Source organism: Protobothrops mucrosquamatus, unplaced genomic scaffold, assembly GCF_001527695.2.
Source record: "Protobothrops mucrosquamatus isolate PMUCROS unplaced genomic scaffold, P.Mucros_1.0 scaffold11, whole genome shotgun sequence".
In the NCBI taxonomy this organism is placed as follows: domain Eukaryota; kingdom Metazoa; phylum Chordata; class Lepidosauria; order Squamata; family Viperidae; genus Protobothrops; species Protobothrops mucrosquamatus.
Genome location: NW_015386398.1, coordinates 1,179,175 through 1,197,688, shown reverse-complemented (window position 1 = coordinate 1,197,688; position 18,514 = coordinate 1,179,175). Strand labels below are relative to the sequence as shown.

The following is an 18,514-nucleotide window of genomic DNA, read 5'->3' as shown; positions in this document are numbered from 1 at the left end:
AAAAAGATAGATGACTAGCCTAATGGGCCTAGAATAAAATCAACATATTTTATACTCAGGCTTGCTTAGTTTACAGCCATATAGTCACATCAATTACACATGAACAGCTGTGTCGTTAGATTTATAGAAAGGAAATTATCTTTTCAAAAGATCCCTTAAAAATAAAATTTCAGATTTGGGAACATCGCTCTAAATAGTTCTCTGGATGGACTCAGCAAATTTATGGCAACTGAGGTAGAGTGTGCTATTGTAGCAAGATATTAATGGTTAAGTAAAATGGATGCCTCAAGAGTATTCCCTTAAGACAGAGGTGGGCGACTATGGCCCTTTGTGACCTGTAGACTTCAACTCCCAGATTATTCCTTTATAGCTTTATTCTTGGAAGGTTAGCTTTTTGTTTCCTGTGAATTTAGTTGTCCCTGCCAGGAAGCAGATGTCGTATGTTCCAAAAAATTGTGTGATTCCTTCAGCTGATTACTCTGCAGCAGCAGAGTAAATTTGGCCCTTTTTGTGGAAAGAAATGAAATTAGGCCTATTCAGTAAATCAGACTGAAGTTCTAGTTAGTTTTGTTTTTTAACCAGAACTTGAGCAACGCCATTGCTAGAAAGCTTACCTGCCAATATCCATCTTTAGGATGCAGGTAGTCTTTGACTGACAACCATTCGTTTAGTGACTGTTTGAAGTTACAACGGCACTGAAAAAAGTGACTTATGACCATTTTTCACATTTACAACCATTGCAGCATCCCCATGGTCACGTGATCAAAATTCAGATGCTTGGCAACTGGCCTGTATTTATGACCGTTGCAGTGTTCTGGAGTCATGTGATCAGCTTTTGCGACCTTCTGACAAGGAAAATCAGTGGGGAAGCCAGCTTCGCTTAACAACTGTGTTAGTAACTTAACAACTGCAATAATTCACTTTACAACTGTGGCAAGAAAGGTCGTAAAATGAGGCAAAGCTCAAAAACTGTCTTGCTTGGAAATGTTGGGGTCAATTGTAGTCGCAAGTCAAGGACCAGTGCCTTTGAACAGCAGAGAACCTAGTTGGCAATTTTGTCTAAGAGGCATTGATAGGATTCCCTGTCAATTTTTCTTAACACCCGTCAAACAAAATTTTCCTAGGATAGAATTGTAGAAACGAAACCAGCATTGCCTGTGAGAGTTCTGCCCACTAGGTTCGCCTATAGCAGTAATGGCAAACCTTAGAAAATGCCTACCTTGACCTCTGCTGCTGTATCGCACACACTGAAACACAAAGACCGGACAATGGAGACCTCTCAGGACCTCCTCTCTGGACTCTGAAAATCGCATGAGAGGGTCCTGTTCTCGCAGGGTCTCTGGAAACTCCAAAAGCTGCGCAGGGATGCTCACATAATTTTTGGAGACCTCAGATGCCACACAAGCAGAGCCCTCTTGAGTGACTTCCAGAGGGTCCAGAAGCCTGCCATGTCACCAAAAAAATAGCCTGCCGTGTCACCTGTAACATGTGTGTCTTAGGTCTGCCATTGTCAGCCTACAGCAGTGGTGGCGAACTTAAGGCACGAGTGCCAGAGGTGGCACTCAGAGCCCTCTCTGTGGGCACTCACGCTGTCGCCAGAGCCCCACCTCCGCCCATGGTCCCCTCCTCACCAGCAGCCCCCCCCCAGAGGAGAGTCGCCCCCGAGCACAGCCGGCATGAGCAGCGCAGCCAAGGACATGGCAGTCGGGCAGCAGGGACAAGACTCCGCCCTTGTGCCCTGTCGTGCACAGATGATGCTGTGGGGCGTGGGTGGAGGGCATGGCTGCCATGGCGCTGCTGGGCCACCTGGGCAATCTGCGGCGGCCATGGAGGCTGGGGGTGGGCGGGTCTGGGGGCAGAGCGGAGGCAGAGAAAGTGGGATGGGGCGGAGCGGGAGTGGAGCGGGGGCAGGTGGGGCTGGTTTTTGAGCACTCGGTCTCTAAAAGGTTCGCTATCACAGGCCTACAGCATTAAGCACACTCTGGTCAGGAGGAAAAAGGGGCCATATAACCACTCTGGTGCTCAATATACCACAGGAAGTGATTTAGTAATACTTCAGATAGAGATTGCACAAAGGAGGGCCAAAGCAGAAGTTGGAAGAACTAAGAATGTTGGGAGGAAATATATATTGGTGTACGAAGAAAAGGAAGTGAGAGGCAGAGGAATCAGTGAAGAGGCTCCAGAGAGGTGAAGCCACACATTATGGGTCCTGTCACCAAAGTGAAGTTCTTCTACCAAGCCGTGTTCCTTCTTTGCCTCGGCTGCGGTACGTAGCAGAGCCCTGTTGGGTTTGGTGGCTCAGGAACAGGGCAACAGGTGACCTGAGAAGTACCAGATTTACCTAGCCTTTCATAGATTTCAGAGCATTTTCTAGCTTGGGGGTTGGGGAATTATTACTCCTTTATACAACCAATCTAGTTCTATAAAGGAGTAATAATTCCCCAACCCCCAAGCTAGAAAATGCTCTGAAATCTATGAAAGGCTAGGTAAATCTGGTATCTTTCATCCAGAATGGGAGAATTGGCTGGGGAGGTTTGATAATTTCCATCCAAAGTAAAGAAGGCTGAGTTGCAAGGGTTGGACATCCCCCGCAAAATGGAGAGCCTAGATGCTGTTGAATTAATTTCAGTAAGGATCACCTACTGGTATTTCGGAAAAAGGAAAAGGTAATATTAGCACAGAAGCTGTTCTTAAGTTTTGCACTGGCTGAACAATGAGAGGATCGCTAAATATCGCTTCAACTTAAGCCCTTCTATCAAGCTCTGTAAAGTAGGTTAAATGCTCCTAGACTGAGCCACACAAGCGAGGCTGAGAGACAATGGTGTGGTTAGATTTGTTTAAATTCACTGATGTTTGAAGGAGTGCTTCCTACATCTTACCTGATCTGAGCAGTTTTTATAAAATTAATATTTCTTCAATACGTAAGGTAGAAATCAGCATTAGAAAGGAGTGTTGTCTATTGTCCCCAGCTCCGGAATTAATTTTCACTGACAGCCTGTTTTGTTTTCTGCCTAAGGAGTTTTCAAGACAATTATTAAAATAGGGGATTGCTTTTGAGCTCCGTTAACTCTTTCTACAGAATTATGCAAAAATCACTGCCTGAGGCGATTATAACATAAGGAACATTCCAAGACTTTATAAAATGTCATGTTATTCAGAACATGAAAGATGTAGTCTAATAATGCCATCAATTTATATCTGTCTTTCAACGTTACATGCTTGAAAAAGGACACAGTATTTCATCCTAATGAACTCTGATTTAATCTGGAGCGCTCTAAGTATCTTAACCTAATCCTGGACAGCAGCTAAGAACTTGTGACGCCAGACCAAATAGAAGGAAAAGATAGCACTAGCTTTTAAATACAATAATTTTCCAGGAAGGGTGTGTAAAACACATATGATTTCAAACTGTTTTGAGGATGAAATTTCCCATTCTGAGATCAAAACTGCTGTACTGAACATTCTAGCAGTATTTTGAACTTGGAACAATAATTTACAGAGTAAAATATTTTCAAAACACTTGAAACAGCCTATATTATATCATAAAAAACAGCCATTTCAGATTTGATATACTTCAAAATAAAATGCTTTGGCTTCTTTTTATGTAGTAAATTCTATTTTTAATCCAATGTCATTTGCATTCCATTTTTAACTCTACTGTACTTAACCTATCGGGTTTTATTCTGCATATTTTTATAACAGTTTTTACTTGTGTTGATTGATATTTTATTCTAAGCCATTTTTGATTACTTCTCTGAATTCTAAAGTAAGAATAGGTAAAAAAGGTAAAAAAGAGCAGGTTGTACCACTTTCATCTGAATATGGATATTTTATTTTTTTATTTATATGTTATTTGTTTTATTCAATTTGGACACCATCCAATTCTGACTGGGTAGTTCACAAATAATAAATCAGGGTGGGATCCAGGCAAATATTCAGATAGAAAACAAAAGTAGCAAATGCCTGCAAGGGGGTTCCTGTCTCATCTCAAGATCAAGGAGACTAATCAGGTCTTTAAGGCTTTATGGAACATCAATGAATTTTGGAGGATGGGGTGTGGGATATCATTCCAAAGGCCAGGCACCACAACAGAGAGAAGGCACACTTCCTGGGTCCCAGTGGATGGCATTGTTAATTGAAAGTACCTAGAATGTGCAACTCTGCCAATATAGAATGCCCAAATGGAAACCATGGGAGATAGACAGTCATATAATTTGGGCCTATGCCATGTAGGACTTTATTAACAATAACCAGCACCTTCATTCACACCCAGAAACAGACTGGCAACCACTGCAGCTTGTAGAGCGAGGGTAGTACATGGGCATATTGAGGCATACACATCACTGACCGCACAGCTGCGGTCTGGACTGATTCAAGTTTCTGAATGGTTGTCAAGGGCAGCCCCATGCACAGTCATTGCAGTAGTCAAGTTCTGAGGTGACTAGGATGTGAATGACAGTCCAAAGTGTCTCCTAGACCAAAAAGGGTGGAACTGATACATCAGATGGAGGTGAACTAAGTCCCCCTTGAGTAGGTTGAGTCCGAAGGATCTTCAGATTATATGCTACTTTTGAGTGAGGACGTGCTACTCCATCTAAGTATGGATGGAAAGTTTTTGGGTCCATTCAGATCCAACTACAGGTCACCTTTCTGGCTGCCTTAACAACCCAGGAAGGACCTGGATCCAAAGACTAACAGAGCAGACAACTCTTTCCTCAAAGCCTATCCCAAATCACATAACAAGAAATGCCCCAGGCATTTCAGCCCAAATATTCTTCACAGAGCTCCTGTAGATGTATTTGCCTGACCCTCCCCATCAGAACTGGGTCACTCCTGGCTATCAGTGGACGCCATAAGGGCATTGGCAGCAATTCCAAACATGATCTTAAGTCCAACTCAACCAGAAGACTTCACATCCCATTATCTCCAGAACAAAACTCCTAAAAGCCTTGTAGGGGTAATATTACTGAGCATACACAAAAAAATCTTTCTGTTTGTTTCTACACGCTCAAAAGAGATAGATAGATAGGTAGGTAGGTAGGTAGGTAGGTAGGTAGGTAGGTAGGTAGGTAGGTAGATAGATAGATAGATAGATAGATAGATAGATAGATAGATAGATAGATAGATAGATAGATAGATAGATAGATAGATAGATAGATAGATAGATAGATAGATAGATAGAGGGGGGGAAATACAGATAGTCCTTGTTTAATGAGACTGGTAACTCCATCGCTAAGAGATCTGATTGTAAACTGCGATGTCATGTGACTGCACAGACTTACAAAGACGGTTGCAGCAGTTCTGGTTGTCATTGTTAAGCAAGTCGCCTACAGTTGTTAAAGGTGACATCAAGCAACTGATTTGTGACCTCTTGCTGGCTTCTCCTTCACTTTGCTTGTCAGAGCCATCAGTGAAGGTCACAGATGGCAATCAAATGATTATGAGACACTGCAACTGTCATAACGGTGAGCCTGAGCTACGAGGATCGGTCGTAAGTCTCATTCAGCAGCATTGTAATTTCCAACAGTCACTGAACAACTGGTTGTTAAGTGAGGACTACCTATAGATTCTCTTTCACTAAGGATTTATTTTGAAAATTCAAGGATATTACCCCTCAGACTGAAATGATCTATCTGGGCCTAATTCCAATATGTCCCATACTTCAAATAGCCAATTTTTTTAGAGGAATCTTTGCAAGCTGTCCCCCTAAGCAATATTTATTTACTTGTTTATTTAACATATTTTGATGCTTCTACAATCAAAAAGATACGTGGCTCACATAGGAGAAGAAAATACTAGATGGGGGGACAGAGATTACAGTCCTGAAAATTTATACAACATGTCCCTAAACTACAGAGCAATTGTGTTTATATAATGTATGATGGGACATGTATGTTTTAGTGCTCACTTGTGAATAGTTGTGTAGTGTGGGGCAAGATTGCCTGTGTGGCCTAAGTTCTATCAGTGTTGGTGTTTGAGCAATTCACCAAGTAAAAAATATGATGCCTTTAGCTGCTCTTTGCCAGAATATGGTGGAATGTAGTCTGGATTCCCGGGAGGGGCTGCATTCCAGAGGACCAAGAGACAGCGAAGTTTAGATATGAGTATCTTGCCTGTCTGGGTGGGTGAGGGCGGTCTTAGGGATTCTTTGGTTGGTCTGTTTACTAATGGCTCTGTGCCAGTTTCTTGATTGGGGTACTGCTTACTTGACTGTTGGTCTGAAGGTGACCTTGGAGTTAATCTATGCTGATCTGAGTGCTGATTACTGGTGCTGAGGTCTTATTCTCTTTTGGACTGCTTGATTGTCTCTTTTGCATAATCTATAGATGTTGTTAGTGTCCATGTGTCTATTGATGGCTGATTTGTCAGAGTGCCAGGCTTCTAGAAATTCCCTGGCATTTTTGGATTTGACCTAGATTAGGATTGTCACATTTTCCCAATTGAAACTATGGTTAAATCTGTTGTGAAATTAAAGAATTTTTTTCATGTCTTTTGACTACCAGTTGGTGTTCATTAATTTCAGCATAGATTAACTCCAAGGTCACCTTCAGACCAACAATCAAGTAAGCAATACCCCAATCAAGAAACTGCCACAGAGCCATTAGTAAACAGCCCAACCAAAGAATCCCTAAGACTGCCCCCACCCACGCAGACAGGCAAGACACCAGAATATAAACCGACAGCAAACGGCACTCCTTACTAGCACTGATGATGTTACCTAGTTAGGGTAATGAAATGTCTGCAAGAAAACAAGCCAGCTCAGAGAGTACCAAGGACCCCTCATTTCAACCCTGAGCTACAAATATCCCCCTTCATTGGAAGTTTAGATAATTTGGTTGGGATGAAGAGGCTCAGGACAGCTCCTCCCCAGAAGTTCTCAGAACATATCTTTATTGATGCTTGTTGTTTGCTTTAGTTTGGCAAGAGGAACAATAAAGGAAATTGCTTTGGAGTAACTCAGCTCGTTTTGGAGCCTGACACGTCCTGCATTGCTCTCCTTGATCAAAGCCTCTAGAACAGGGCTTTTCAACCTTTTCACCCATTGTACCACTTTTTAGGATATGGCAATATCTGAGTACCACCAGTCACCTAGCAAGGTGTCAAAAACGTGATGACCAAAAAAAAAAAAAAAAAAAAAAAAAAAGGAAAAGGAAAAAAGTGATGAAGTACAGGTAATCCTCAACTTACAACAGTTCGCTTAGTGACTGTTCGAAGTTACAATAGCACTGAAAAAAGTGCCCCCCAAGGCACAGCCGAGCAAGACACCTGCCGGCCCGCCCGGTGGCGCTCTTCCTCCTGTCCGAGGTTTTCATTGTTGTGAGCATTTCTGTTGAGGATTGGCAGCGGGGGTGGGGTGGGGGGGTGTTTGGTTTTTATTCCCTCTGTCTGCTGGGTGGTTGCAGCAGGTTTTGGTCATTTCACATGACCCTGGGACACTGTGACCGTCATAAATATGAATCAGTTGCCAAGCATCTGAATGTAAATCACAAGACGCTGGAGATGCTGCAACATTCCAGCTGATCGGCGCTTCTGGGCTCAGCAGAAGCGCCAGGATCAGCGCTGCCTGGCGCTGAGCTCCAGCTGGAGCCTGGCGCTGATCCTGGCGCTTCCGCTGAGCCCTGACAGCCCTGCAGCTCCAGCCGACTCTCGCTCAGGCTTGTGTGGTGCTGCCACTGGTTCAGCTCATTCCCCTCCCCCGCTACCACTTTTCTAGGATGGTCACGTACCACCTGCCAGGTGCCAATGTACCACAGGTGGTACCCGTACCACTGGTTGAAAAGCCCTGCTCTAGAACAGGGGTAGGCAACCTTGGCTCTTTTATGACTCGTGGACTTCAACTCCCAGAATTCCTGAGCCAGCATGGCTCAGCTTGGAAACCTCTCCCTTTCCCCTCTGCATGGCTGGCTCAGGAATTCTGGGAGTTGAAGTCCACGAGTCATAAAAGAGCCAAGGTTGCCTACCCCTGCTTTAGACCTTCAGAAGAGCTTGCAACTCTATTGACTGCTTCTCTGGTTCTTTCCTGTTCTTGCTGACCTTATTATCCAGGCAACCAAAAAGGAACAGCGAGTTCATTTGCTTTTTTTATGAGCAGACATGCTGCTTATTTTAACTGTGCCCGTCATCTGCTTCAGCTTGGGCTCTTGTGACACAAGATGGGTCACTACTGGGCACCGAGGGCATCTTGCTCAAGAAAAGTCACAGAGATGTAGACAGCACGGAGACTTATGTGCCTGGGAGTTCATTTCTAAGGCAGCCCTGTGATTTTCTGAGAAAGGACTGCTGTGAATCATTAAAGAAAGTGAAAGAGTTATTTGCAATAATGGACTTCTTCTCTCTAACATATAATTCTGATGCTTTTTGTGGGCTTTAAAAGTAAGGGGCTTTAAAAAACCTGAAATCAAATTGTCTGTCTATAGGGTACCTGTAGAAGAGATTGAGATTTGTGGAAAAGAAAAATATGTGATTTATCAATTCTGAAGGAATTGGGGGCAGGGAAGATGTTTCAAATGTAGCCACTTTCCTCTGTCTTCATATGTGCAGCAAAACAAAGTGCATTTTGTGGTTAAAAAAAGATGAAATGAAATTAAATGGAAAAAGTGAAAGCTTTGTTCTAATGCAGCCAGAGAGAGCTAGGAGTTTATCTGGATATTTTGTATGTTCAAAGCATATGATCCATTTTATTGGGTGTATTCACATGACACCTTCAACCACTCTGGAGAACATGAATACTTAACCGCCATTGTGCCCTGAGTAGTACTAATCACACTGCTTGATAATCTTCCTCTGGGAATTTTTTTTTTTTTAATAAGACTTTAAAATCAATACTAAGGGAACTAAAGGTGAATAGAAAGTCAATTACAATTAAACAATTAAAAGAGAAGAACACAAACTTGACTTTCAAGTCCTGGCTCAAGCAAAATATTTTAACATTAGAATATTTTTGAAAATGGGCTCAGAGGTTAATATTAATAGTGACATCTGCCTCTACGAAAAGTTAACAGAGGGATAGAATCAAGATTACGTGAAGTATTAATACCACTTTACAATGCCTTGGTAAGGCCACACTTGGAATACTGCATCCAGTTTTGGTCACCATGATGTAAAAAAGATACTGAGACTCTAGAAAAAGTACAGAAAAGAGCAACAAAGATGATTAGGGGACTGGAGGCTAAAACATATAAGGAATGGTTGCTGGAATTGGATATGTCTAGTTTAACGAAGAGAAGGACGAGGGGGGACATGATAGCAGTGTTCCAATATCTCAGGGGCTGCCACAAAGAAGAGGGAGTCAAGCTATTCTCCAAAGCGCCTGAAGGCAGGACAAGAAGCAACAGATGGAAACTAATCAAGGAGAGAAGCAACCTAGAACTAAGGAGAAACTTCCTGACAGTTAGAACAATTAACCAGTGGAACACCCTGCCTCCAGAAGCGGTGAATGCTCCAACACTGGAAGTTTTTAAGAAGAGACTGGACAGCCATTTGTCCGAAATGGTGTAGGGTTTCCTGCCTGCCTGAACAGGGGGTTGGACTCGATGACCTCCAAGGTCCCTTCCAACATTATTATTATTATTATTATTATTATTATTATTATTATTATTATTATTATTATTATTATTATTATTATTATTATTATTATTATTATTATTATATGAGTTGAAAGTGGATTTACAAATGATAGGATACAAGAATGACATGGAAAAAGTGTTATACTGGAAATACAGCTGATTTTTAATAATTGAAAGAAATATACAAACAATTAACCATGAGAATCACCTGGATAATTTTCCTATCTTGGATTTACAAAAGAGGCTTGTTAAAATTTTGAAGAATCTCATGAGAAGGGACAAAGAAAAAAAATGAAAAGAAAACAAGTTCTACAACATGATTTGAATGGACTAAAGATTAAGGTTTTTAGTAGTAAAAGGAAGGAATATAAAGTTGGTTTATTTGATCAAGTTTAAAATAAGTACGTTGTTCTCTCTGGTAGTCTTTAATGGGCTTTTGCTGACACTAGATTGATGCTTTATGGATTTGTGTATAGATAAGAGATGGGATATGGAAAGAATAGATCGTTTGTTGTATTTTAAGAGGAGGTAATGTTGCTAAAATTATTTATGCTGGTGATGAAGTTAGGAAATCACTTTATATATTTATTTTCTTCTCTTTTACTACATTCTTTTTTCCACTTTTTTCCTTTTTTTGCACCTTCTACACTTTCTTTATATTCTTCTATTTTTTTTTAGTTTGTATGAGTTTTTAACTGATGTAATTATAATCTTTAATAAAATTACTATTGAACAAACGACCTCTTGCTAGTCAAGAATCAGGGACATGTGTGGTTTTGGCCACTCCAGTATGCTCATGTAACACCATAACTATGTGAACTGCTGTGGCTCTCATAGGCTTCTGCATGCAATTCAACATGTTGCTTATTGCCTTTAAAGCCCTACATGGCCTGGGACCATTTGCAGGACTGCCATTCCTAGCCGTATTCTCAGAGTGCTTCAGGTAGCCTAGGCCAGGGTTAGGCAACCTTGGTTCTTTTATGACTCGTGGACCTCAACTCCCAGAATTCCTGAGCCAACATGGCTCAGCTTGGAAACCTCTCCCTTTCCCCTCAGCATGGCTGGCTCAGGAATTCTGGGAGTTGAAGTCCATGAGTCATAAAAGAGCCAAGGTTGCCTACCCCTGGCCTAGGTAAACAGAATCACCCTGTGGGCTTCAGAAAGCATAAAACAGCCTCTCTCCTGAAGTATGCATGGCCCCAAATCTGTTGCCCTTTCATAAAGTTGTGAAAGTTGTCTATTCCCCCAGGCACCGGAGCTAGAAAATTAATTATGGGGGCTGTAATATGGATACATATGATTAGTGGTTTTGTGATTTTTATAATCTGGATTTATCTGTTTTTTTTAATTTAATGAAAAGTCAAACTTGTTTTTATTTTGCTGATCCACAAAAGTTTCTTGGATAGGTATGTGGCCATATCAAGTGGATTAATAAAAATTGGATTAATAATATAAATAAATCCTGGCCAACAGCTTACTGGGTTTGAGCTGAACCAGGAGTGGGCCGCAGCGCATAGGTTGGGGACCCCTGGTCTAGAAACCCTGGAGGACATCAAATTGCCTAACTCTGCCTCAGAACACACCAGTGTACAATAGTTACCTCAGGACTTCGGAGGTCTTCTGGACCAGCTCCCTGCTCAAGAGTAACACTTGATCAGTATGAAATCTATTTAGCTGAATATTCTTACAGTGGACAAATCCATATTGGAGGTCCACAAGCAGACACAATACGTTAGCTGCCATTTATTTTACGAATCGCATGTAGCTATATATCAAGTAGTCACCTTGATAACTGTATCTTCCACTTCAAAATGCTGGTGACCTCATCACCATGACATACCACAAAATCTCATTGCATGGAAGTTGCCAAAGGAAGGAAATAATTATTATTCAACCTCGGTGAATTATCTTTTCATGTTAACACTCACGGAACTAGAGTAAAGGTTATTTGTTTGGCAACTCTTTGTTCTGGTTTATGGGTTTTACCCGGCTGACTAGCTCTCTGAAGTGGCCACAGATTGAATCAGAAGAGCAGCTAATGCTGGTTCAGTAGAGCAAGCGAGGTTAGCATTCAGTGACCAATACAGAGTAAGCAAAATAGGTAATGTTTCCGCCCAATGATATACAGGTAGTCCTCAACTTATACAATTGAGCCCAAAATTTATGTTGCTAACCGAGACATTTGTTAAATGAATTTTGCCCCATTTTATGACCTTTCCCGCTATAGTTGTTAAATGAATCACTGCAGTTGTTAAGTTAGTAACACGATTGTTAAGTGAATCTGGCTTCCCCATTGACTTTGCTTGTCAGAAGATTGCAAAAGGGGATCACATGATCTTGGGACACTGTGACTGTCATAATTACGAACCAGTTGAGAAGCATCTGACTTTTGATCATGTGACCCTGGGGATGCTGCAATAGTTGTAAGTCTGAAAAATGGTTATAAGTCACTTTTCTCTGTTGTAACTTCGAATGGTCACTAAATGAACTGGTGTAAGTCGAGGACCAGCTGAACATCATTTTCAGGACAGTCCAATCTTAAAGATGCCTCTCGGCATGTTTATGCAACACACCGATTTTTCAACTGGTGGTGCCCTCAGTTCATTTTTGTGCTTCTGCTTTCAGACAGCCATTGCTATTTTTACTATGTCATTACAGGTAGCCCTCAACTTACGATCATTCGTTTAGCGGCCATTTGAAGTTACAACAGCATTTTAAAAAGTGACTAACAACTGATCCTCACACTTAGGACTATCGAGGCATCCCCATAGTCACATAATCAAAATATGGGTGCTTGGCATCTGGCAGAGTTGGAAGGGATGTTGGGGGTCTTCTAGTCCAACCCCCTGCTTAAGTAGGAGGCCCCATACCATTTCAGACAAGTGGAAGTCCAGTCTTTTCTTAAAAACCTCCAGTGTTGGAGCAGCCACAACTTCCTGAGGCAAGTTGTTCCACTGATTCATTGTTCTAACTGTCAGGAAATTTCTCCTGGCATATATTTAGCAATAGAATAGAATAATTATAATAACGTTATTGTCACTTTGAATGTTCACTAAACAGCATACATTAAAATGAAATTTTGTTGCATTCAGCTCTCAAAGGGTCGCCACCTCCAATATACACTACATAAATATGGCATAAATAAATAAATAAATAAATACAGAATTATGCATATACCCACATATATTATATGTCACAGAGAAGCAACAGTCTAGTTTGGGTTATGTATACATGTACATAGCTAGAAAAACGAATCTTGTGAGATTACCAGACGGATGGCATAGGGAACAAGGCTATTACAGAATCGGGTAGATAGCAATAGCAACAGCTATACAGACTTATATACTGCCTCACAATGCTTTACAGCCCTCTCTAAGCAGTTTACAGAGTCATCATATTGCCCCCAACAATCTGGATCCTCATTTTACTGACCTCAGAAGGATGGAAGGGTGAGTCAACCTTGAGCCGGTGAGAATCGAACTGCTGGCAATCGGCAGAATTAGCCCGCAATATCGCATTCTAACCACTGCGCCACCACCTGCTCTTTAGGATGCTTGCAGCTCCCCTGGGCCACATGAGCGCCATTTGCGACCTTCCCAGCTGACTTCGTACAAGCAAAGACAAAGGGAGAAACTGGATTCGCTTAACAACTACAGTGATTTGCTTAATGACTGCAGCAAAAAAGGTCATAAGATCAGGCATGACTTCCTTAATGACTGCCTTGTGACAGACATTCCGATCCAATTGTGGTTGTACACTGAGGACTATCTATATAAGAATAATTCACTATCCTACCTCCATTACGGTCATCGGGCTTCTCCTGCTCCTTTTTGAAAAATAGATGTTCGGGAGCAGGTGACTTTATGACTTGTGGACTTCAAGAAAAACCAAAGGTACAGGGGGTACATTTGCTCAATAGTATAGGGGGTACCTTGCTCAATAGTAGTAACTGTGAGAGGGACCTCGGAGTCCTAGTGGACAATCACTTAATATGAGCCAGCAGTATGCTGCAGCTGCCAAAAAGGCCAACACAGTGCTAGGCTGCATTAACAGAGGGATAGAATCAAGATCTCGTGAAGTATTAATACCACTTTACAATGCCTTGGTAAGGCCACACTTGGAATACTGCATCCAGTTTTGGTCACTACGATGCAAAAATGATGTTGAGATTCTAGAAAGAGTACAGAGAAGAGCAATAAAGATGATTAGGTGACTGGAGACTAAAGCATATAAGGAACGGCTGCTGGAATTGGGTATGTCTAGTTCAGTGGTTCTCAACCTGTGGGTCGGGACCCCATTTGGGGTCGATCGACCATTTCATGGGGGTCGCCAAGCAAGGCTGTCTGCCATTTTTTTTGTCCGCCATTTTTTCCCCCCTTTTCCGGCGGGTGCCTTACCTCCCTTGGGCTGGGCCAGCTGGTGGTCGGCCTGCTCCGTCTCTGCCGCTTGCCAGCTACGCCTCGGCCGGCGCAGAGGGCGGAACCACGCATGCGTGGCGCTCCCGGGCAGGGAAAGTCCTCGACTTATGACAGGTTGGGTAGTCCTCAACTTATGACCGGTTTAGTCCTCGACTTACAACCGGTTTAGTCCTTGACTTACGACCAATTGGGGTCGCGGCATTAAAAAGGTTGAGAACCACTGGTCTAGTTTAATGAAGAGAAGGACGAGGGGGGACATGATAGCAGTGTTCCAATATCTCAAGGGCTGCCACAAAGAAGAGGGAGTCAAGCTATTTTCCAAAGCCCTGAAGGCAGGACAAGGAGCAACGGGTGGAAACTAATCAAGGAGAGAAGCAACCTAGAACTAAGGAGAAACTTCCTGACAGTTAGAACAATTAACCAGTGGAACAACCTGCCTCCAGAAGTGGTGAATGCTCCAACACTGGAAGTCTTTAAGAAGAGTCTGGACAGCCATTTGTCCGAAATGCAGGCACGCTGGCTGGGGAATTCTGGGAGTTGAAGTCCACAAGTCATAAAAAGGCCAAGTTTGAAGACCCCTGTTCAGGAATATTGATTCTCTGCTGCCTTCCTCTCTTGTAGGCCTTCAGTGCTTTTCATCTTTCAGCCTCTTCGATTTTGAGGCTCCTGTGATTTTCCTCGGGGAGAAAACTGACCAGTTTGGCTATCGTGTTATCCAGACAAGATCCGGTGGCACTTCCTGGTGAGGCTGGAGCTGATTACCTTAAGAACATTGGTCGCTGTTTTTGTTGAAGTGATCTGCAGGTCTCAACTATTAATTCTAAAATAATATTTAAAGATTAATTCTAAAACATTATTTCACATCCCTTTAGGTTGGTAGTGAGCGCTCCCTTTGCAAACAATCGGACAGGTTCCCTTTTCCGATGCTCATACGATACACAGAAATGCCAATCAATTGTCCTCAACCGTAAGTGCAAACTAAAATACATTTCTGACTCTCCCACATAGGGATTTTTTCCCCATTTTATCTTAAGAAAAGAGAGTTTCTTAGAGTACACTGGCATTGTCAGCTTAAACTGGTTTTACATAAGTTACTGGGTTCACATAGGTCCCTAAGCCATAATATAGTTTGATTTTTGTTAGCATATTACATGAAACTAATTTAGTTTGTATATTATAGATTAGCAGGCCAGTGAGCCCAGTTAATTATGATTTGTCACCAAACCATAATTAAGAAAAAAAAGAAATTGCAATTTAGGAATCCAGTCTAACTGTAGTCTTAGGGATTGTATTTTATGAGATAATTCTATTAGGACTCCAAGTCTAATTTTCTCAGTCTCCTCTCCTCCAAGGACAGGGAATTATTGCAATCTTATGGTGGGAATAAATTTCAAAAAATAAGAAAGACTAGATGTTCTCACAGGAAGTAGGACACAATGATTTTTATTATTCTTTCCTGTGCTATTAATTAACCACACATTATTATTTCTATTTTAATTTTTTGCTACCTTTGCAATCAATTTGCAGAATGTCAGTTATTGGACAGATTAGAAATATAATAGTAAAATCATTTTTAGAAAGTACATTCTTAGGCATTAGCATTTGATTTGAGCAATTTCTGACATTAATGCACTGCAGTGCACATGTGGGTGTGGGTCCTCGCTTCTACTCTGCACATCCCTTCCAAAATCTCCTAGCCAGACAAAGTTGCAGAATGCATTTGAGCCACAAATAAGACCAACAAAATCCATCAGGAGATATTCTTTTTTTTTTTTTAAAGGCCATCTTGGTTAGATGTGTGTGTGTGAAAGTGATAAGTCTGTGAAATAGAGACAAGTAGAATAACAGAGTTGAAAGGGACCTTGGAGGTCTTCTAGTCCAACCCCCTGCTCTATCTTTTCAGATGCCAAAGACATTCCTAGAATATCCTTGGGTGTTTCATTGGCTGCTGATGAAGCATCTGAATCCAAAATAATGGTAAGTAAGAGTCAAGCAGAATGTAAAAAGACAAACTAAGCACAATAAAAATATTAGTATGAATTCTAGAATCTATGTTGGTTTGCAGAGACTGTAAGCCAGACATGTCAAACTCACGACGTCATGTGACGTCGTACAACGTATTGGGCTGGTTTTGCCATTGCCGGCAATGGGGTGGGCATGGCTTCCAGATGACGAGTTTGGCCTGCGGGCCGGCAGTTTGACACCCCTGCTGTAAGCTCATTGCTCAGAGAGGCTTAGCTGCTCTGGAGGTATAATGGAGAATTCTTGTTGACTCTGCTGAAGATTACAAGAGCTATTTGTGTTGACTCTTCCTACACACAGGCCTGTGGTCCCACCTGGGAACGACGCTGTGGGCAACTCGATTATCTGAACGGCATCTGCTATATTCTAAATGACTTCGATGGAAATGTGAAGAAGATCCAGCCAACTTTCCAAGGTCAAATGAGAAGATCACATTTACACATTAGGTTTGAAAGCTAGATTGTGCCAAGATCTTTGTTACTTGAGAGATTTTAAAAATGGCACCCAACTCTTTCACAAATTAGCCAAGGCAAAATATTCTGTAAGGAATTCTTCTTCTCCTTGACAGTGAAAATGACAATGATAGCACATTAAATAATTATTGGTGATCTCTTGTGACACCCACAATTTATTGCTAGAGTAGCTATCTCACTCTGGTTCCTACTCAAACCAACTATGATAAGAAACCAGGTTGGGATGCACAGGTAATCCTCAACCTGAAGCCCACAATTGAGTCCAAAATTCCTGTTGCCAAGCGAGAAAGTTGTTAAGTGCCCCATTTACGACCTTTCTTGCCACAGTTGTTAAGTGAATCACTGCAGTTGTTAGTAACACTTGGTTGTTAAGTGAATCTGGCTTCCCCATTGCCTTTGCTTGTCAAAAAGTCACAAAAGGGGATCACCTGACACTGCAACCGTCATAAATATGAGTCAGTTGCCAAGCCTCTGAATTTTGACCATGGGGATGCTGCAACGGTCGTGTGAAAAACAGTCGTAAAGTCACTTTTTTCAGTGCTGTTGTAACTATGAATGGTCACTAAATGAACTGTTGTAAGTCGAGGATTAGCTGTAATCAAAGAAATAAAGGAGATGAATTAAGCATGCAATTCAGCTTCAGCAAAGATTACTTCACATTTTTCTTTGGTGTCTACCTAGGAGTGGTCTACTTGGCCTTTCAAATATACACAATCTACAACTCCCATCATTCACAATGCTGCTTGGAGCTACTGCAAGGTGTTAGTGGTATTTAAGTATTACTTCAGAGATAGAGATTCATTACAGGTAGTTCTGAAAGTACAACTGTGACTGAGACCATATTTTCCATTGCTTGGCAAGGTAGCTGTTAACGGAGTTGTACACAGTTTTACAAACCTTTTTTTGCCTCAGTTGTTAAGTTAATCGCTGCTGAGGTTAAATGAACCAGGCAGTCAAGCAAATCCATTGACTTTGTTTATCGGAAGCCAGCTGGGAAATGGTTGCAAATGGCAATCATGTGACCCTGGAATGCTGAACTGTCACATATTAATGCCTGAATTTGGATCACGTGACTGTGGGGATACCATGGCGGTCGTAAGTTTGAGGACTGGTTCTAAGTCATTTTTTTTAGTGCTGTTGTAGCAATAGCACTTAGACTTATATACCGCTCCACAGTGCTTTACAGCCCTCTCTAAACACTTTACAGAGTCCGCAAATTGCCCCCAATAATCTGGCTCTTCGTTTTACTGACCTCGGAAGGATGGAAGGCTGAGTCAACCTTGAGCCAGTGAGAATCGAACTCTTGGAGTGAGCAGTGAGTTAGCTTGCAACACTACATTCTAACCACTGGCCACCACAGCTCTGTAACTTCAGACAGTCACTAAATGAAAGATTATAAGTCGAGGACTACCTGTATGTGAATCTCTTCACCACTGAAACATCTCCTTCCAAAGGTTTTGGGTTTTTTTGAATGACTTTGGGAGGTATCAAGTAGTCTTTGACATGTAAATCTTAAAAGAGTCTTCACCAATCCTATACCCACCACGTATAGTGGACTTATATTCCCATAATATTTCAGTCAGGCTGCCTTTGATTAACTTTAGGGAACCATCATGCACAGATAATCAGGGAGAATGGTAACACGTCCCTCCAGGCTGTATCTTGGACATGGCTTGCAGAAATGTAATTTATGAGTTAGGATAGAAGATAAAATATCCCTGATTTTAATTGACCAGTATAATGATAGCATCATAATGACACGATAGCAGAGTTCCAATATCTCAGGGGCTGCCACAAAGAAGAGGGGGTCAACCTATTCTCCAAAGCACCTGAGAGCAGGACAAGAAGGAATGGATGGAAACTAATCAAGGAGAGAACCAATATAAAAATAAGGAGAAATTTCCTCACAGTGAGAACAGTTAACCAATGGAACAGCTTGCTCTCATAAGTTGTGAGTGCTTCATCGCTGGAGGTTTTTAAAAAGAGACTGGACAGCCACTTGTCTGAAATGGTATAGGGTTTCCTGCCTGAGCAG

General features: G+C 41.8%; 1 protein-coding gene across 1 annotated transcript in view; it reads left to right on the top strand.

Moving 5' to 3' along the window:
• The first annotated feature begins 2,202 nt into the window (after positions 1–2,202).
• Positions 2,203–18,514, top strand: part of LOC107282740 (integrin alpha-X-like) — a 58,129-nt gene continuing 41,817 nt past the window's right edge. The window contains exons 1-5 of the mRNA XM_029283068.1: positions 2,203–2,266; positions 14,606–14,726; positions 14,857–14,951; positions 15,897–15,961; positions 16,307–16,421. Coding sequence (XP_029138901.1) covers positions 2,203–2,266; positions 14,606–14,726; positions 14,857–14,951; positions 15,897–15,961; positions 16,307–16,421 — 460 coding nt within the window. The remainder of the gene's footprint in view (positions 2,267–14,605; positions 14,727–14,856; positions 14,952–15,896; positions 15,962–16,306; positions 16,422–18,514) is intronic.